Source organism: Pseudorca crassidens, chromosome 6 (assembly GCF_039906515.1).
Source record: "Pseudorca crassidens isolate mPseCra1 chromosome 6, mPseCra1.hap1, whole genome shotgun sequence".
NCBI classification, from domain to species: domain Eukaryota; kingdom Metazoa; phylum Chordata; class Mammalia; order Artiodactyla; family Delphinidae; genus Pseudorca; species Pseudorca crassidens.
In genome coordinates this window covers 66,887,121-66,909,008 of record NC_090301.1, presented here as the reverse complement: position 1 = coordinate 66,909,008, position 21,888 = coordinate 66,887,121, and the positions used below count along the sequence as shown (strand labels likewise).

General features: G+C 35.6%; 1 protein-coding gene across 9 annotated transcripts in view; it reads right to left on the bottom strand.

Annotated features, from left to right (window-relative positions):
- Window positions 1-21,888, bottom strand: part of COBLL1 (cordon-bleu WH2 repeat protein like 1) — a 160,722-nt gene that overhangs the window by 36,205 nt on the left and 102,629 nt on the right. For 5 of the 9 annotated variants that reach the window (XM_067741709.1, XM_067741701.1, XM_067741706.1 and 2 more), the window contains 5 exons: window positions 13,143-13,344; window positions 10,990-11,218; window positions 10,151-10,189; window positions 5,195-5,292; window positions 4,847-5,083 (listed from right to left, as the gene is read on the bottom strand). In XM_067741709.1, the coding sequence (XP_067597810.1) occupies window positions 4,847-5,083; window positions 5,195-5,292; window positions 10,151-10,189; window positions 10,990-11,218; window positions 13,143-13,344 (805 nt within the window). Of the gene's footprint in view, window positions 1-4,846; window positions 5,084-5,194; window positions 5,293-10,150; window positions 10,190-10,989; window positions 11,219-13,142; window positions 13,345-19,594; window positions 19,635-21,888 lie in introns of all 9 variants that reach the window. The other 4 variants (XM_067741702.1, XM_067741703.1, XM_067741707.1 and 1 more) reach the window with 2 other exon arrangements.

Here is a 21,888-nt window from a genome sequence, read left to right as displayed (position 1 = left end):
CACATACACATAAATTAAAACAAAATAAAAAGGCACAAGAGAGACAAATTCAGAGAAAGTACGATCACTCCATCTGATAAGGCGCTAATATCCAAAATATATAAAGAACTCACACAACTCAATAGCCAAAAAAAAAAAAATGCAATTAAAAAATGGGCAGAGGAACTGAATAAATATTTTTCCAAAGAAGATTTACAAATGGTCAATAGGTACATGAAATGGTGTTTAACATCAGTAATCATCAGGGAAGCACAAATCAAAATTACATTAAGATACCACCTCATACCTGTTAGAATGGCTGTCATCAAGAATATAAGAGCTACGAAAAAAAAAAAGAATATAAGAGCTTCGTGCTGGCAGAATGTGGAGAAAAGGGGATCCCTGTGCACTCTTGGTGGGGATGTAAATTGGTGCAGCCACTATGGAAAACAGTATGGAGGTCCATCAAATAATTAAAAATAGAGCTACCACATGATCCAGGAATTGCACTTCTGGGTATGTACCCAAAGGAAATAAAAATAGGATACTGAAAAGATACCTGCACTCCCATGTTTACTGAACCATTATTCACAATAGCGAAGATATAGAAACAACCAAAGTGTCCATGTATGGATGAATGGACAAAGAAGATGTGATATGTTAAAAAATAAATATATGTGATACACACGTGTGCACACACACACAGAGGAATATTACATCCATGAGAAAGAAGGAAATCCTGCCCTTTGTGACAACATGGATGGAACTTGAAGGCATTACACTAAATGAAATAAGCCAGACAAAGAATGGCAAATACTGCATGGTATCACTTATATGTGGAATCTAAAAAAATCAAACTCATAGAAACAGAGAGTAGAAAAGGTGGCCTGGGGCTAGGCGGTACGGGAAATAGCAATTGGTAAAAGAGGACAAACTTTCAGCTATAAGATGAATAAGGTCTGAGGATCTAATGTAAAACATAGTGACTATAGTTGACAACATTGTATTATATAATTGAAATTCGCTAAGAGAGTAGAACTTTAATATTCTTAACAAAAAAAAAAGATAATATGTGAAGTGATGGATATGTTAATTAAATAGATAGTGGGAATTTTTTCACAATGTATTTCAAATTACCACAATGTGTACTTTAAATAGCTTACAATTTTATTTGTCAATTATATGTCAATACAGCTAGAAAGAAAGAGAGAAAGGGAGGGGAGGAGGGAGGGAGAGAGCGAGGGGAGGAGGGAGGGAGAGAGGGAGGGAGGGGGGAAGGAAGGGGGGAAGGAAGGAAGGAAGGAAGGAAGGAAGGAAGAAAGAAAGGAAGGAAAGAAGGAAAGGAGGGAGGGAGGGAGGGAGGGAGGAAAGCACAGCCCTCCATACCCACCAAATTGTTATGCTGGTAGAGGACCTTGAATGCCTAGAAAATAACAGCCAGCTATGCAAAGTTTCTGAACTGGGAAGTGACAATTATGAAATATAAATGTAGCAGCTTGCCACATTCTTTGTTTTCTGAAGACAAGAAGGGGCAAGACAAGTTAAGTCCTGACCTTCTCCTTACCCTCCTGGTCCTGGATTTCCCTGAGGCATGTTTTTAGCAGAGGGAATGGAAGAAAGGGACAAGGAGATATTGTGAAGGGAGACTGAATGAAGGGTTGGTCACTAATTGGATGTGAAAAGAAAAATAAAGAACATCAAAGATGATCTTGAGCTTTTCAATCTGAGAGTAAGGTTGATTTTAAATACGTTGATTTCCAGGTAGTGATGAGTCAATAAGCAACCGTGAGTTCAAACTGCAAGTGGAACAATATTGGGGCTGGAATACAAAGCTGACGTATTCATTTCATAGGGCTGCTGTAACAAATCGCCATGATTGGGCAACTTCAAACAACAGAAGTTTATTCTACCATAGTTCTGGAAGCTAGTAGCCTGAAATCAAGGTGTCAGCAGGGCCATAGCCCTCAGAAGGCACTGGGGGAGAATCCTTCCTTGCCTTCTCCAGCTTCTGGTGGCTCCTGGCATTCTTTGGCTTGTGGCAGCACTACTGCAGTCTCCGTCTCTGTCATCACATGGCCTACTCCTTTGTGTCTTTGTGCCCATGTCTCCCCTCTTATACCAACACCAGTCATTGGATTTGAGCCCAACTTAAGTCCAGGATTAGCTCATCTCTAGATCCTTGACTTGGATGTATCTTTGGGGGGGACACTATTCAAAACACTACAACAAGAAACTCAACAAAGAATAGATGTTTTCTCTGAAAGAGTAAATAGAGGCTAATACCGTGGATTCAGGTACCTCCAAATTCAGAAAATGGGTAAAGGAAGTGGTGGCAAAAAAAAAAATAGAAGAGAGCTGAGATATAAGAAGAGAATTAGGACCAAGGAAGAGAGAAAGGACTTCCCTGGTGGTCCACTGGTTAAGACTCCATGCTTCTACTGTAGGTTCGATCCCTGGTCAGGGAACTAAGATCCCATATGCCACATGGCACAGGCCCCCCCTGCACCAAAAAAAAAAAAAAAAAAAAAGGAAGAAAGAAAAATCAAGACCGAAGGGTGATCTATTCCATCAAATATGGCAAAGAACTTAAGAAAATAAGTGCTGGGATGCCTGGGAAGGGAAGAATTCATATGAGCATACACATGTACATGTACACATACCCACAAACACACAATCACAAACAGAACCACAGCTTGTTAAGAATTTTTGTAATGAATAAATTTTAAAAAGTGGTGCTTCAGCTTCACTAGGGAAAAACAAATAATTCCAGGGTCCTACTAAATAATACATCAAAGAACTATCCACATGTCCAGATCAAAGGAAAAAATAACTAGAAAATTATATAAAGATGTCTAGTTTGCCAAAGGCAACATACTAAAAAAAAAAAAAAAAAAATTAGTCCTTAACACGGGGGCATCAACTGGTCATAGAATAGAGAGTGGGAATCAAAAGAAATGGCTTTTGTCGAGGTCACCGGTAGCATGGCCTAGAATTTTAAGAAGCTGACTGTTAGAAAGACAACGTAGACCTCTTCAGGCTCCCAACACAAAGGACATTTACTGGAATAGATTGGATGAAGTCATCTGGAATAAAGGTTTGTGAGCAGGGGCTAAGATGTATTTCTATATAAAGAAGAAGACAGACTTTGGTAACCACTCATGAGTATGATAAGTTATACTCTTACAGTACAGTTTTATGGTAATTAAAAATATGAAACAATCCTGAAAGTGCTACCTTTTAAATGATTCACTATGAAGAAATGCAAACTAGTTATGGCCACAAAATGAGGTCTCTGGGACCCTGATTTGGTCCCTGCCTCTCTCCTTGCTCAAGCTCTGTTTCTTGCCATGCCCAGACTTGCCACAGCCCTGACATTCACCGCATCTTTCAACGGGATTCCTCTTGCCTGACTACGGCACTCCCACATGCTTTTTAAGGCTGAATCCAACTACCAAGCAGTTACCCTGGAAAATTCTGTAGTAAATGATTCTATCATTTGAAAAAATAACTATCCTCCTGATGGGCAAGGTGAGATTTTATACCACAACCATTAGACAAGAGACCCTTATAGAAATAAGAAGACAGTTTAATAGATGATTTTCCAAATAACTACCGAGTTCCAACATTTTTTATGCTCATTTCTATCTAATCCAGTTGCTACTTTCTAAAGACACATATGAGAGCTTATCAATTACAATTAAAAACTATAGTTAAAATTTTTCTAAGGTTAAGGAAGTACAGAAATGTTTATTAGTTGGTTGAGAAGTGTTCATTTATTTGAGCATTGAATTTACTAAGCTTCCAAGGGGGAAATAAAACCCTTCAACTAGATACAAGAAAACTTCTCGGTTTCTCAAATACCTCAAAATAAAATTTGCTCTCACAGTTACTTAAATCATTTGATTACAAGCAACAAAATGTATGGTCTCATGTTCAATCACATTTACTTAAAACTTCGCTTGTAATTCACCTGAATAAAGCAAGGAATGTACAGACTTCATAGGCATGAAAACTTGTTCGCAAATGGATTTCTACAAAACAGCATGCTGCAGGAAAATTTGGGATTAAAGAGAGCAATAGTGAGAATGTTTAAGAAAAAGGTACACCTAGAACAGTGCCTTGAACATAAAAGTATATGATAGTAACTACAATATATGCTATATAAAGACTCTTTTTTATTATAGAGTATTTATGTATCAGGCAGACACAAGGATTTCTCCCCTGAGAATCTCAGAGTCTGGTCAAGACCTGACTATATCTAGTTAGAAACCCACGAATGCAACATAAAAGTTTGTTGCTGTTTAAAAAAAAAAAAGTGTTCAAAAATATGTATTTTGGGCTTCCCTGGTGGCGCAGTGGTTGAGAGTCCGCCTGCCGATGCAGGGGACACAGGTTCGTGCCCCGGTCCGGGAAGATCCCACATGCCGCAGAGCGGCTGGGCCCGTGAGCCCTGGCCGCTGAGCCTGCGCGTCCGGAGCCTGTGCTCCGCAGCGGGAGAGGCCACAACAGTGAGAGGCCCGCGTACAGAAAAAAAAAAAAAAAAAGTATTTCCATTCCTAATACATGCATCTTGCAAGAACCTCCAGTTGGGCCTTAATAAACCACGGCTTTAAGGTTTATGGATGATTTATTTGCTTGTATATAAAAGCTACTTAAAACTGACATTTATTCTTTACTGCATTGCAGAACTCTACATATAGACTCTCTTCACAGTACCAATGTTATTAGTAACCAGTTATTCATCTTATTACAGATTAGTAACTGTTACTGTTAGCAGCCTATGTGGGAAAGGACAAGTTAGTTAAGAGGAAAAATGGATGGTCCCCTGCCCCATCCTAAAAATAAAAAACAAAACCAATTTACGTACCTCCTCTGTTTCATCCAGACTTGTGGATTTCACCACACAAGAAGCTGGCCTCTCCTGGATGTGAGCAAGGTCCTGGGGGGCTCTCTGAGACCCTGGCATTGGAGGCAGTGGAGCACGCCTCTTCTTGGGTGCATCCGATGGCAGGGTGTTTGAAATATACTGTTTGGTCATGGTATTGCTCCTCGTAAAAGCTGAACGATGCTTACTTACTAGAGGAGTTGCAGGGGCACTGGCGGTCTAATAAAGAATGAAAAAGCAAAAGCTACAGATAATTCCAAGACGAAAAGCACGTGCACTTAAAAACAGAGTAGAAGAATCTTATAAAATGCTACATAAGAAAATACGTACTTGCTCCCGCTTTTTCTTACTGCGTTGAAAAAGGCTGAAAAACCCTTTATTTTCTTTATCCTTCATAAGGTCTAGGTTTTGTGATATTTGGCAGGTCTCTAAAATAGAAGAAAAGCACCTTACTTTTGCTTGAGGGGTTATATGTTCACCTCCAAGGTGAACTATCCCTCAATTACTTTCCCTTGATAACTTTATCTAATGATAAAAGCTACTAATTATGCTCTATGAACCACGCACTCTGCTCAGCACCTCATATTTTAATTAATTCTCAAAGCAACAAGCAAATTTAGTATTATTGTTCCTGTTCCACAGCAGAGGAAACTGAAGCGACTCAAGAGTCTGTGTTTTATCCATAACTACCAACATTTCAGAAGTAAAAAGGACACTTCGAATTAAATGAGATATGAAGTTGCTATCATACAGTTTGTCCCTTTGTTGATTTTGAATTATATATTTTGTCTCAGAGCTAAACTATTCTGAAATATTTAATTCTCCAAAACATGATTCATTATAATTACTCAGCACTCTGTTAAATGTTTTAAAAACTTTATTTCTTTAATACAGTGGTTCTGAACTGGTGGTGATTTTGCACGCACACACACGCACATCCCGCCAAAGACGTTTAACAAAACCTAGGGACAATTTCGGTTGTCACAACTGGGGGAAGGGTGAAGAGAATGTGCTACTGGCATATACTGGGTACAGGCTAGTGATACTGCTAAACAAACTACAATGCACAAGACAGCCCCCCGGAACAAAGAATTATCTGGCCCAAAATGTCAGTAGTGCCGAAATTAAACCACAATTTAAGCAGAATGGCAAACGTCAAACCTCAAAGTTGTATAGGAAATATTTCATTTTCTAAAAAGTGTTTCCTAATGTCAACTGAAAGGGCCAAAAACAATGACAAACCCAGTAGTGCTGAGTCACCCTTGCCCAGACTGTCTCTAAATACCATTTCCCACTAAAAGGGACCATCTCAGGAGCCAACGTGATATGGTTTCTCCTGGCCAAAGTCAGGACAATTTGGGCATCATAAGAATATCTCAATAAATTAAAGCATAGCACATATGTTTAATTTCATGAATTCATAATGATACTAAAAATAACCCTGATTCTCACTGTCCATTGTTTTAAAAATTGATTAAGGGAAAGAATCACACTTTTATCCTCTCTTTTCTGCATGAACTCTATCTAGGTAGACAAATAGCTGACACAGGGAAATCTTCTTTTTTAGAAATATCTCAACTGATAATTAAAGGAATATTTGTAACAGATTATATTTATTTTCTAACTCCTAATTAACCAAGACATTGGCACTGATGTTCTCAGCAGCACTATTCACAATATCCAAAAGATGCAAACATCTTAAATGTCCATCAACAGATGAACGGATAAAGACGATGTGGTACATATATACAATGGAATACTACTCGACCGTAAAAAGAATGGAACAACGCCATTTGCAGCAACATGGATGGACCTAGAGATTATAATACTAAGTGAAGTAAGTGAGGAAGAGAGAGACAAATACCATATGATATCACTTATATGTGGAATCTAAAATATGACACAAATGAATCCACCTATGAAACAGAAGCAGCCTCACAGACATAGAGAACAGACTTGTGGTTGCTAAGATGGGGGTGGGGAGGGGGAGGGATGGACTGGGAGTTTGGAGTCGGTAGATGCAAACTATTATATATAAAATGGATAAACAACAAGGTCCTACTGTATAGCACAGGGAACTATATTTAATATCTTGTGATAAACCATAATGGAAAAGAATATAAAAAAGAATGTATGTATATGTATAACTGAATCACTTTGCTGTACAGCAGATATTAACACAACATTGTAAATCAACTACAGTTAAAAAAAAAGACATAAGCAAAGATTATTGATGGCTAACATCAAAAAAAGATAACTTGTTATTACAGGTCTGTTAATGGAAATACACAATACCATCCATGAAATATTCTTACCAAAAATATCTCACCCAAATCTGATCAAGTCTCTAAATTTAACAATCAATTTACAGGAAGCAGAGGATAAAGAAACATGTTAAGTGGCACCACAAGATGCAATCAGCAAAATTCTGAATGTGGGAAACACCATAAGACAAATGACTTGGTTTCTTCAACAGATAAGTTGCAAATTTTAAAGAGAGAGAGACACACAGGAGTAGGGATTTATAAATTTTGAAAAGATTTCTCCTATGAAACACATATGGGTTTTATGGTAAACCACAGTATAATTTCAGTGACACTGGAGACAAAGTACTATATATTGACACTTGTGGGATATATCTGTAGCAGAACTTACAGCTCAATGTAAAGTCTCAAATACATAACCCTTTCTTAGGAGTAAATGTATAGTCTTTTTATTTAAAGGAAATGTTTAAAAAATTAAATAAATTATGACAAAGTAGGAGTTATTCCATGGAAGCAAACATAGTTAACACCAATAAATACATTAATGCAATTTTCCTCAATAAGACACTAAAGGAGAACTATATTTCACAGATTAAAACTTCATAAATCTTATGCTTCAAATATTAAATAAGCACTATGCATGCTATACAATGCGGACAATGCTAACAATTAATAGTAATAGACATGTGGACAGCACTTTGTGGTTAAAGATTTTTTCACAAGCCTAACTCACTCTTTAGAACAATCCTATGAGGTAGGTGTCACAAGTTATTCTGATTTCTTTTTATAAGTTAGGGAATGTAAAGAATTGGAAGTAGATGGTACTATCTCATTACACATCTGAGGCCTTAGTGATGGTGACTAGAAAGTCTGAATAACTTGCACCAAGAAAAACAGACATTAAATAGTAGAACTGAATCCAGTATCCATTTAAAGATGATGTGTACTACCTCTGACTTTTTTTTTTTAAGAAATGCTACTATTTCATTTTAAGATAGACTCCTCCACTAACTGAATGTAGATATACAATTAAATTTAGTTGGAACAGTAAACAGAAAGTTCACATGGTGGTGCAGTACAATAACTATAACCAGAGTACTCATGTAGTTATTTTTGGTAAAGCAATTTCCAGGCATCTGGGCATCCTCTACTCTGGTTAACTCCTAAGTCTTCACCTAAAGCTCACTTTCAGGGATCACTACAAGTCAGAGTTAAACACTAAGACAAGGAGTTGAGCTTACTTAGAAAAGCAACTCAAATACTGTAGTTTCCTATTTCCCAAAGAGAGGCTGTAAATAATTGCACACAAAGTTCTAAGCCTTCTGATAATATCGGACAAAATAAGGAGGCAGGAGCATTTACAACATTTGGATTGACCCTGTAGATTTTGACACTGTAAAAGGAGCTTTTTTTACATTTTCCTGTTACAATCTCTTAAGATTATGTTCACAACATTTAATACTCTGCATAAACCACATACTTTCTTTTAGCTGGAGGGATATTAGAAATCAATGCATTCAACACCTTCAAACTGAGGCCAACAAGATTATGGAATTTGCTTTCGGTTATGTATGTAGAGACGGGCAAAGTTAGAAGCAAAAGCCAAGTACAAGTAACAGAATGCTGTTGCTGGAAGAACCAGAGGACACTTTTTCCTACCTCTAGATTATTATAGAAGTGGAAGGTGAGATCCACACAAATAAAGCATTTGCCCTATCAGTTTGCCAATGAGCTTGAAAGCTAATGTAGTGTCAGGATTAACATGCCTATCTTCTGATTATTAGCCGGTATATACTTTACAAACATAAGAATTTTCAACTCCTTTGATTAGGCTAGTCTTCATGACAGCCACTAAAAATAATCACACTATTACTGATGTGGACTTAATTCTTGGAATTGCGAGGCTCATTGTGTTATAAAAAAAATTGGAAGTGGTAAAGAAAGAAGATTCCAATAATCCAATAATGTATAATGTGTACACTTTATTGTTTTTTTTAGTAGGGGGTAATTATTATAGTAATCAATTATCTGAGCCTATCCATTTTAATGGGGAAACAGATTTCCAGACTTTATTATTAATGGCTAATTTTTAATAAAGCTTTCCTCTATGAAAGTAATACATTTCCATTAAAAAATTCTATAATATAAAGAAAAGAAAGATATATATAAAATAGACCTACTGTATAGCACAGGGAACTCTACTCAATACTCTGTAATGACCTATATGGGAAAAGAATCTAAAAAAGAGTGGATATATGTATAACTGATTCACTTTGCTGTACACCTGAAACTAACACAACCTTGTAAATCAAAAATTTTTAAAAATAAAATAAACTTTAAAAAAAATAAAGAAAAGGAGGATGAAAAAAATTCACTCATAGCCCTACCACCTAAAGGTATCAACTCTTAAATTTTTTTTGTATTTCTTTTCAGAAATTTCATGTAAAAGCTTTTTTTTAAACGTACTGTATTAAACATTTAAAAAGCTTTAAAAGCTGATTTTAGCATAAGCACTTTCCATGTTATTACAAAATATTCACAAACAATTTAATGGTTGCAAACATTTCCTATGATGAATATACCCTTATAATTCTGAATAACTGTTTCAAAAGAAATAATCTGAAACTCTTCCATGGAACCACCAAGTTATCAGTATATGTACACAATAAAGATCGTAGCAACATCATTTTCTGTCTGAGAGTCAAAAATATGTTTTTGTTATTCTTAAGACGACATTAATTTTCAAACAATTATTGAAATGTAATTACTGAAATTAAATTCAGAAATCAAGGTAGGGGGCTTTAAACTATTTTTCAGGAAATAAAACCCAAAGACTTTCTAAATTAAAACCTTTTACAGAATGTACATATTAGTAATGATAAGAAAACAGGTAAAATTAGCAGCTTGTTTTCAATTTACCCAATAGAAATAGAGATTTCATATTATAATTTTGTTTTCAATTTACCCAATAGAAATAGAGATTTCATATTATAATCTGTTTCTACTGATTCATGTGTCTTACCTTGGAAAGATGACTTATTGAAGGCAGTAACAGAAGTGGCTACAGAAGGAGGGGGTAAAAGAGGGTAAATTGGCTGAAAAGATAATGTTTGTTCAAGTATAAAACATCACTGAGTTGAAATAGTCATTTATGGATTATTTAAAGCCACAATCTCAGGATAAAGTTTGAAGTTCTCTATACACAGCGGATGTAAGTAATCATTCTTCACTAAACTTTTATTTCTCCTAATAAAACAGATTTGTGTTGAATAAACTTTCATTTACCTATCAGACATCATAGAAGCCAACATTATCTAAAATCTCCAAATTGTAATACATTATTTCTATAGATTTACACTCTAAGCTATTCCTATTTAGAAGATTTTTGTAAGTAGACTGATTCATTTTATAAGCCAGTTGATTTTCGGTGCTGAACTTAGAAAAAAATTTGTCAAGAAACTCCCAAATTTGAAAGATAATTAAGACTCAGACAAATCCATGGTGAGTCTATTGTAATTCACACTTCTTTAGAACAACGACTTTACATGTAAACTTTAATTTTCTGTTTAAATCTTAAAACCACAAAGAATTAAGTTAAATTACAGCCCAAATATTCATAGGTAGATGGAAAGGTGTAAGATGTGGATGACAGCTAAGAAAGACGTGTTTTTATTCCAATTTGAATAACTGAACTCAAGTTAAATTTTACTACATTTAGTTTTCTCTTCTTATTGCCAGTGACATGTATTGACTTTACTACAGGATCCATTAACGTGCCATTATGAACTTGAGAACACTTACACATAAACACAAAACATGCACATATATGCACCAAATGAATAACATGAAAAGTCTACTTACCTCTGCTGACATCCATGGCATATAATTCTCTTAGTCCCAGCTCATTAAGAGATTTTGTCAAGTCGAGGGACTCCTGAGACTGATAGTCCTTCAATAATAGTGTATGTAATGGATCAAACTCACATTTGCTGCATATAACAGGGGCAAGTTCTTCAAGTGGTGCATGTGGGCTAACTCTCACTATCGTCTTCTGCGTTTTCTTAAAATTGATCACTACTCTCACAGTTTTCTGAAACACAGATTAAAGCCAGAGTTATACCATGATTTACTGAAACAAACTTTCTACAATGACATCTAGAACAATGAGATAATCTACAATTATATAGTGGTATGATAAACAGTGTTTTTCTACTTTGTTGTAAAATTTTCTTTTTGATTAATGTTACTTCCTAAATCCAAACCAGATTCTTAGAAATAGTTTGCTTATTAAGTAATATAGATTAAATTCATAACTCTTGTAAAGTATTAAGTAGATTTAAATCCAAAAAGAAACATAAAAGCCTCATATCTAGTCCTACAGATGTTTTTGCTTTATTGCATATAATATTTACTTTATAATTAGCAAACAGGGCTTCCCTGGTGGCGCAGTGGTTGAGAGTCCGCCTGCCGATGGAGGGGACACGGGTTCGTGCCCCGGTCCGGGAAGATCCCACATGCCGCGGAGCGGCTGGGCCCGTGAGCCATGGCCGCTGAGCCTGCGCGTCCGGAGCCTGTGCTCCGCAACGGGAGAGGCCAAAACAGTGAGAGGCCCGCGAACCGCCCCCAAAAACAACAAAAAAAACAACAAAAAAACAAAATTAGCAAACATACATAATAATAGAATTATATATGTTTTATTCTATTTTTTTTAGTTGAGAAATATTTATCTTTCTAATGGTCAGTTGTCTCAATGAAAAAAACAGGGATATTTTAATTAAGACATTAACATTTTTGAACTTCTCTTATTTGAGGTAAGATAAACGAGTTAATCCATTATAAAGAGCTTAACACAGTGTCTGGCACATTGTAAATTATCAATAAGTAAACAGTAACTATTGTGACTACCTATTGTTGTTGTCACTATTATTATTACTACTTTGGTTAATTTTAATATATTAGTAAAGAATATTATAATAGTCCTCATTTAAATATTTAATACTGCTAATTCAAAATTATTGAGAAGATTTTAAGCATCTCCACATTTTAATGTAACTGAATTAAATTCTATATGTAAATGGAATTTAGAAACGTGACCATCTTAAGTGAAACCTACAGATTGCAGATCTTCAAAGTTTAACATGTATTCATAAAACTAAAATACCATATATAGTCCCATGTTATAGCATAAATAATACTATTTCCATTTAGATAAGTAGCATGTATATCTTGCTAGAAAATAGCCCAATATCCTGGTGAATATTTAATATTCATATTTTATAGAAAGCAAATGTTTTAGTATTGTCCAAAAAAGTTAATTTTTTGAAGAAAATATGAGAATGTATTACTCAAGTCATATGTAAATGAACTACTAATTTAATATGTAAACCTTTATATATTTTGTGAAGTTAAAAATGGTTAATATCATTCCTAATGAAAGAGTATTTCTAGAAACCCATAAACTTCTACCCCTGTTGCTTACAGAAAAAGAACAATTTTATAAATAAAGGAGAATTGATGATATTAGAATCACTGTGGTTAAAAATTTTTGCTTAAAATTCATACATCACAGAAAACTGAGCCATCATGTAGCTCAAATTAACAATAATTTAAATAAATTACAACTACGGCTTACCAAGTACAGAGAAGCCAAAAAATTATTTTAATAAATTCTTAAAGGAATTTGTATTAAAAGAGTATAAAACCTTTTTTTAATATAAACTTTTTAAAAGAGTAGCTTAAAATATAGTCATAATTGTCAGATTCTGATACTATCATATAGGTCACTTTAGAGCCTCTAAAATCTGAAGTATTCCCCAAATTCTAGTTAATCCAAGGATAAACAACTAAGTGAATTGTAAACAAAGTGGCCCAGGAAAACACAATAGCCATGTTTACGTCGAATTTGACCAGGAAAGGCAATTTTATTTCATTTGCAATGAGCTGCAGATAATGACTAAAAAAATCAACTTAGTATTTTAGCTGTAAGACACCAAAATTTACAGTGAAAATCTTACCTCTGGTATTATAGGTGTAGGTTTTTTCTTATCCAAAATTTTTGGCTTTAAAATTACTTTTTCTACCTCCAACATTCCTATTGGTGTGTTTGGCTTAAATTTAATGGGGTTCTTTTCAGCTGACAGCAGATCAATTGTGTGACTTGATGGATTTAAGTGATACTGTGCACAGAGGAATATCAACAAGTCCATCATAGGTTTACTGTAAAACAAGAGTAATGCTGATCATAGAACAATTTCATTAACTGTTACATTTATTGTTTCAAGCATTTTTCCTAGGGCTTCTTGTCCTCAGTAGATAAAACAAGGCTGCAAAATACTATTTGTGAAAGCAGCTTAAAAATCTAACTACAAGATATTTAAGCAGACAAAATTATAATAGTTTAAAACTTCTGAATAGTATTCAAGAGAGCTTGGATCCTTGTGTTGGTTTAAAAATTCTGTATATTTTATCTGCCAACTTGTCTTCATATCATAGATTTCAGTAGAAGGAAAAGCCCTTCCTTATCCGATGCTTCTTTACAATGTCATTTGGAATATGAGCAATCTTTAGCTTATAAACTGGTTCTCATAAGCATAAAGTATTCTCACCCGTTGGGCTTTAGAAAACATAGAAAGAATCTACATGAGGAAGCCCACAAATCCTAAAGAAGAGTGTCATACAGATTTCTTAATTCATTCAAACAGCATTTAATATTTTCTAGGCACTGGAGACACGGTACAACTGTTATGGCATACCTTCTCTCATAGATCTAATACTCTGCTAGATGGACTAGACCAAATGTCAGCAAACCACAGTCTGCAGGTCAAAGTGGGCCCACAGCCTGTTTTTTGTAAATAAAGGTTTACTGGCACACAGCTGTGCTCATTTGTTTACATAATATCTAGGGCTTCTTTTGTGTTACAACGGCAGATTTGAGTAGATGTGACTGAAACTTTACGGCCCACAAAACCTAATATTTTTACTATCTGGGTCTTGACAGAAAAAGTTTATGGACTCTTGTGCTAGACAATGAAAAAATAACCAAGTAAATGTATGAGATAATTTTAAATAGTGATTAAGTGTTAAACACTAATGGTAATACATAACCTATCTCTATAGGGAATTGTTAATCCAACCTGAGATTCAGAGACACTTCTTAATTTTTTGCTTCCCTTTCCACAGACTCCAACTGTTGACACAAACTTTTGTTTCCATTCACAGCATCAACAGAACAGTGTGGTCTCCAATTCTTTTTCTTTTCTTTTTTTTTTTTTAACATCTTTATTGTAGTATAATTGCTTTACAATGGGGTGTTAGTTTCTGCTCCAATTCTTTCTTAACTGTCAGCCTTTAAGGAAAGCACGCCAAAAAATCTTTTGTATTATGTGCTTTCCTCAAACATCTGGAGATCCTAAGCTATTAGATTGTATTTAAGACGGAGGCACTAAAACACTGTGTAAAAGTCCTATTTTCATGAACTGAGGTATATAGGTTGATGGGCTTCATTTGAGGGTAATCAGGCGGCCAGCTATTTTTTTTTTCCAATGGGAGGTATAACTATCAATAAAAAATAATTCTCCAATTTCTTGAGTAGATATATGAACCCAGCTACCAGTTTTTTAGAAAGTTGACAGGGAAATGAGGCTAAAAATCTCACTGTTCAGCATGCTATTTTTAATTTAGTAATCTGTTTTCATATGCACCTCATTCCCAGTCTCCTAAGTGGAACTCCCAGGTAGGTAGCCTCTCTGGTTCAACATTCAGACAGGCAGTGTCCTGCTGGGGAAGGATTAGTTGTCTGGCACTGTGTGGTCTTGAGGTCAAACACTTTATATAGATTTTCAAACCATCCCCTGGATTCAGACCCTACCTCACCCTCACCTTCTACGGTCGTTGCCCATTCTTAAGCCATTCCAGTTGATTTGGGAAAAAGAGGTATATTTCATAATAGTACACTCACCTCCCTTCTCTCTCCACATACAAGTTGTACCCATTATACATATACCAAGAAAAATAAATAAATAAAAGACTAAGTCCCTCAGTAAAAAAAATGTTCTCTGGAATATGTTTCAATGCCCAAAATACATTTCCCATATCTTTATTAAATGCTTGCACAGTAATATTTAGGAGTTTTATGTCCTTCTCTTGAGCTATCTAGTATGTTCATACATAAATTTTCTATAATTTCCCAAATTTTGGCTTTGGATAGTACATATTTAATTTCATTGAGAGAAAAACTAGCATAATGGTATTGTTGAAGTTCATTTTTTCGTAACATAGTACTCTATGATAGCAATTTGATTCCCCGTACCGATTCTAGATTTGGAAAATGGTACTTCTTTCCCTGATAGTAAATAAACTTAAGAAGGATTAGGTAATGCCTAGAAAAATACAATATAATTACAAATACAGTTAAGCTGGAAGAGGAGAGAATTTTCACTGCCAACTAAATGGAGAGCTGTCCACTGTGGTCTACGAGTAAATGGTGCTACGTTCAGATTATATTTCTCTTTCTCTCTATATATAAATGTGCCAGCTAATTCATGGAAAAAGTCTAAACTTTACACTTCAAACATCTTTTACTTTCTTAAATGTACAGTTCTTTAGAGTCTCTGCCGGAAATATACACTAAAAGTTAACAGGACAAAAATAGTGATTAGTTTAAAGTTTTGTTTTGTTAATCCCTATTTTTGTGCTACAATTTTTTCATCCCTTTATGTACAAACATATAAACCTTTAAGGAAAAAGATACTTAAAAAAATTTTAAAGATAATAACAATTTGACACCCTTATTTAAACCTTCTGATATGCCTTAATGAATTACTGTATTTCTATCTGTGATATATAAATTTTCTAATTTAATAAAGGTGATGGATAATGGGCCAAGAATATTATAATTATGGCCTATTCCTTTAGTCAATATGGTCATCTATAATCTTTGCACACTATAGTATATATAGTATACTATACTATACTTTTTTTGTAGCCAAAACGTTGCATGCTGACTAGAACCTTTGAACTCACTGCCTAACTGTCTTCTAATAAACGACTCTTGGAAAGGCAAGTAAAAGTTACAGATCTTCTTTATAACCTTATTCTCTCATTCTATAATTACAGGTTCAACTTTTTATTCAATAATTCCAGAAGCCAATTTTGTCTGGAAAATACTCCTATTCCCAGGCAGATAAATGCAAAAGACCAGAAAGTTCTCTAACAGACAAAAATACAGATGGGGACTTAATACTGCCTATGATAATGATATTTCAAATTTCTGGGGAAAGAACTGAACGTTCAGTAACTGGTATTGGGAAAAATCTGATGGAAAAAAAAGCTATGTATCTACCTTATTCCTTACACTAAAGTAAGCCCAAGAGGACCAGCTATATAAATATGAGAATATAATTCTGGGCAGGGGGAAGCAGGGGAACCAAAAAGAAATCCATCTTCATGTAGTTTATGTTCTAGGGCAGGGCTGTCCAACAGAACTTTCTGCAATGATAGAAATGCTCTGTATCTGTCCTGTCCAATACTGTGGCCACTCACTGCATGTAGCTACTGAGCATCTGAAATACATTGAGCTAGTGGACTAACAAACTGAATTTTTCATTTCACTTAAATTTAAATAGTTTAAACACACATGTGGTGAGTGGCCACTGTATTGGACAGAGTAGCTCTAGTGCACTGATTCTCCAGTGTGATTCACAAATCAGCAGCATCAGTGTTGCTGGGAACTTGTTAGAATTGCAAATTCTCAAGCCCCAGTCCAGATCATTGAATCGGAGACTCTGGGGTTGAGGCACGGGAATACGTGCTTTGACAAGCACTCCAGCTGATTCTGACACATACTATAGTTTTCAAACCAGTGATCTGGAGAGAAGAGGATAAAGAAACAAGTAAATTATATAGTATACCAGATAATGATAAATGCCATGATGAAAGTAAGATAAGGAAGGAGATTAGAAAATGTCCTAACTGAAAAAATGACATTGGAAAAGAGACCTGAATGGAATGGGATACTGGGGAAAGAGTGTTCCAGGCATAGTTGACAAGTGCAAAGGCCCTGAGGCAGCAGTGTGCTCCACATGTTTAAAGAAAAACAGAAACCAGCCTGCTGGGGTAAAAACAGTAGACATGATATTAGAGTGATTTTCTTATAGATCTGGAAGGCCTGGTGAAGACTTGGGATTTTATGAAGTGAGGTAGAAAACCACAAAAGGTTCTGAGCAGTGATGGGATCTATTTTACATTTTTAAAGGATAATATTCTGATTGCTGTATTCACAGTAGCCTGAGGTTACAAAGCTATTGCAAAAATTTAGGTGAGAGAAGGTGATAGCTTAGACTAGTCAGGTTCCAGATATATTTCATAAGGAGGTGATAGGATTAAATCGAATGCGGGAAGAAAAGGGTAAGATGACACAAGAGACAGAAAGAGGAGCCAGCCAATGGGAAGAGGCCAGGATTGCAGGGACACTACCAAGTGGCAGCGTTGCTAAAAGGACTCCATAGAAGGCCTAAAATGCTCATTTAAGTTATTTGGTATGTGATATACTTACTAACCTCTCCCTGGTGACCCGCAAACCATCGCTATGGTCCTGGTAGCTTTGAGAGGGGTTAAATCAAGGAGAGAAAGGACATTTCAAAAAGTAGAGACTGGAAAATAAGAATCCAAAAAAAGGATATAAAGTCCAAGCCAGAGGTGGCGCCAAGAACATAAACCCTTGGGAATTTACAATAATATTATAAAGGGTATTTATGGAACAGGGTTCAGGCCAATCTTCCAGAGACCTCAAAGAGCAGAATGACCTAAAGATGTTATCTGGGTTCCATTTATACCTAGATGTGAACTCCTCTCTAGCAGGACCACCTCTTAGCAGACTTTCTTCCCAGGACCTGATACAATGTAGGTCAGGGTCATTGAATGTGAATTTATAGGAACCAATGATTATTTATCTCTTAGGTAATTTTGCTTAAACATCCATGAGTTCAAACACATAGCAGATAATATGCATTTGAGATTTCTGTTCAGTGTCTGATGCGTGAAAAGATGAAACTGTTGAAAGGAGATTCACATGCTTTTAAAAAAACCCACATAGGTGAGAAAGCTGTTTTGCTTTTTGTTTTTTAACAAACTTGACTAGTAGCACTGTTGTGTCTAAAGCCAGTGCATCTTTACACAGAAGTGGGATATAAGCATTAAGTTGGGCTAAGACCTTATCCGAAAACAGCCTCAGACCAGTTCAATTGCTTGAAATATTTAATTGAAAGCTCAGCATTTGGCACCAAAAGCACAGAAGAGATGACCCTGACCTTGCGGATTCTGAGGGTGGGAATTACTGACTGGCTCTACCATAAAGGAGCTGTAACACTATAAAGGCAGGACATTAACTTTTAAGCAGGCCCTGCATGCAATGGGGCTGCTTTGGGGGATTAACTAGTCACAAAGTGCTCCCACAGAATACGAAACCATCTCTTGAGTGTAGTTTAGAATTATCCACCTGAATGCCAAGTTACTTCTACCAAAAACAGCAATTTTGGTTTGAGGATAATTATCCTAAGCTGATGCACCTAACAGCAGTTGGTAAAAAGGTTTAAGCACGTGATCACCACAGGAAGGATGCTTGTTCTCCTGTTTGCTAAGGTAGGAGCACATGCCAGCAGTCTACCTGCAGCCCGAGCCAGATAATTAAAAGTTGAAAAGGATTGGCTGAATTTGTTCATTACTTCCTCATTCAAATAAGAAACAATCTTTTCTTCCTCTCTACTACCACATTACTTTCAATTCTGGTTTATTATTTAAGAGTCTGCTTTGCATTATTTACAGATTTTTTTCTCTTATGACTGCCTAGAGGGCCGATTTAAAAAAAAAAAAAACTCTTTAGAAACTCTTCTTTGAAATGGAAGAAATCCCTATGAGATTTCCCACTCCTTATAGAAACAAACGATCCCTTGCATTAACTTCATACCTATTATCTCATTTGAGCTCACAACCACCACAAAAGCTACTCCCACTTTACGAATGAAAAAATTGTCGTTAGAGAAGTTACATAAACAGATTATGAGAAGCATAAATAGAATTAGGGTGCAGTCAGGATCAAAATGTCCTGACTCCTAATCCAGCCACATTTTAGCCTCATGATCCCATGAATCAGGATTCAGGAGAGGGTGGATGGTTTGCAACAGGCTATCTGCTATCTGCTGCAGTTTTACTTCATAGATTGATGGCATCACAAAATTACCCCCTAAAATCCTCCAGTGACCCTTCCTGCATTCATGACACACATTAAGGGTAATCTTGTCCTAGTTTTACTACCTGCTAGATAAGAAAAGACTTCCCATTTTTGTGTTTTTAAGATCCACTTGGATATCAAAAATGAAAGTCATGATTCGCCAAAGAGCTTTCAGATCAGCTCCAACAACTATGTAGGTGAATTCCCAAACCCTAGAGGTGCTTAAACAAAGTCACTTACCAATAGGGTTGCAATGAAATTTATCATCCAATCTGGACACCTGAGATCGAAAGAGGGGCACTATTAGTAATTACTCTGGGATAATAGGTACAAACAGGGACTGTCATAGGAAAACGAAGATGATGATGATAAGTCTTTTCTATGACTAGATGGATTTCAAGCATCTGATAAGGGGTTGAACCCGAATGAGTAAGATTCTGCCTTAGCATGATTCTTTAAATCTACCCCAGTATCTAATAAGGTATTTTACCCATTCTCGATACATGCTCAAAACTGAGTTGAGTTGAATTGGTTCCAGCTGTCCCTTACAAATGCATACCAACAACCCAATTAAACTTACCAATAACAGTATAGGAACTTTTAAAACATTCTCCATTGTTACTGATGTTTATTTATCTTAAGCTAACCCACCTCGTTTAGTAATGAGCTCAGGAATGAAGCTAACCCACCTAATTCGGAATGAGTTCAGGAATGCTAACTATGCTTGTGTGCATGAGATGAAGTGGATCAGGGAGATAAAACAAATAAACCTAATCTCAAAGTTGAGCGTGCTTACTGAATTATGCAATAGGAAACATTTTGAAGAAAGTAACACACAATTTAAATTTGAAGACAATAATAGATCAGGGTAGTATTAAATTGATAAAAGGTCATATCAAATACTAGAAACAGATATTTCTCAAAGCAAAAAAAAAAGTTGAAATTCTCCACTTTAAACTCTCCTTGATCATTTATTTTGGATATTATATTTGAATCTAATTATAAACAATTACCTTTATAAAAACTGTGATTTAGGAACATACCTATTAAACATACATACATACCCCTTATAAAAAGAGAAATACCACAAATATATCTCACTGCAATTGGGACAACTCAAATATGGGCAAAGAATAAGATAAAATGTTATTGACATGAAAGTTAGAAATTATTAACTGAAAAAAAAGGCAAGTTACAAGATAGCATGTACAGTATGATGTCATATTGGCAAAAGAGGAAAAGGTTCCTATATAGGTATATGTGTAGATACACAATTGTGAGTGTGTGTGGTGTATGTCTATGTATATGTCTGTGTGAGTAAAAGGTTATATACCACAATGTTAGTAACTGTAATCTTTCTCCTTAATAATGACATGGTGTTTTAAGTATTTTTTCTGGCTTATCTGTCTTTTCCTACTTTCTGTAAGGCCCAACCATTGCATTTATAGTCATAAAAAATTAAAAGTAAAATTAGAAGGGTCATTGTTATAAGGTGTAGATGCCAGGGAAGGAAAGGGATGAGGGTGGCCCTCCTAGGACTTGGAGGGCATTTGTTAGTATTCTGTCACTGTTTCTCAAACCAGGAGAGCGATCAGCCAACAGAGGCTTACGTGCTGCCTGGCTCAGGGCAGTGGGGGAGTGCCAAAGCCTGGAGTACAGGATTCCAACTAGGGAGAAACTCAGGCAGGACTGTTACACTTAAATAACTTAACAGCTAAAATTCCAACTTTTATTTTAAGCAGGTACAATTGAAAAAGTATCTAAACCAAAATTTAAAGCATCCTTATGGAGTTCAATGTGATTATGCCATGCAAAAGATTTTTAGCAGTATGTTTTTGAAATCTATTACCCTATTATATGATGTATTCATCACACATCTGTCATTTGACATTTTTCAATAAATATAAGAATGATACGAAATTCTGAAACTCTTCTGCAATCCATACTGTTCGTTGTATTACTGGTGTTTTTTGTTTTTTTTTTTTTTGGAGAGGGGTGAGTTAAAATTGACCCACATTGATCCAGTAATTTCTTGTTGTTTTTCATAGTCTACTTTTTTCCAATAGATGGCACTGTAGTCCATGTAAAACTCTCCTGAGCTAGTTCTCTGGCCCACCCAGTGCCCTTCAAAACTCTGGTCTTAAAGGCCAGAGATGTGAGGTGACTTGCTTGACATCACATAGCAAGTTATGTAATAAACCGTAGAGCCTGAGATTTCTAACTTCAAGTTCTATGCTTTCTTTGTGTTTTCATTCCTGGTATTCTAAGATTTGCTCATATCAAAGCAAATTCCTATTTATGGTATTCAGGTCATAAAATATCGTAAGTAACAGGAGAGAGGGGATGCTAATATATCCATAGAATGCTCTCCCTATAGGCTAACAAAGAGGGTTAATGTCAATCTTTTATCAAATTCCCAAATGAAAACTGCTTTTAAAGTGTCCCCAGAGAAAGAGGAAAAAGGAAAAATACTTATTCAGTGAGAATGACACCTGACTATAAGGTAAGGACCTACAGTGATGTACAAACATACC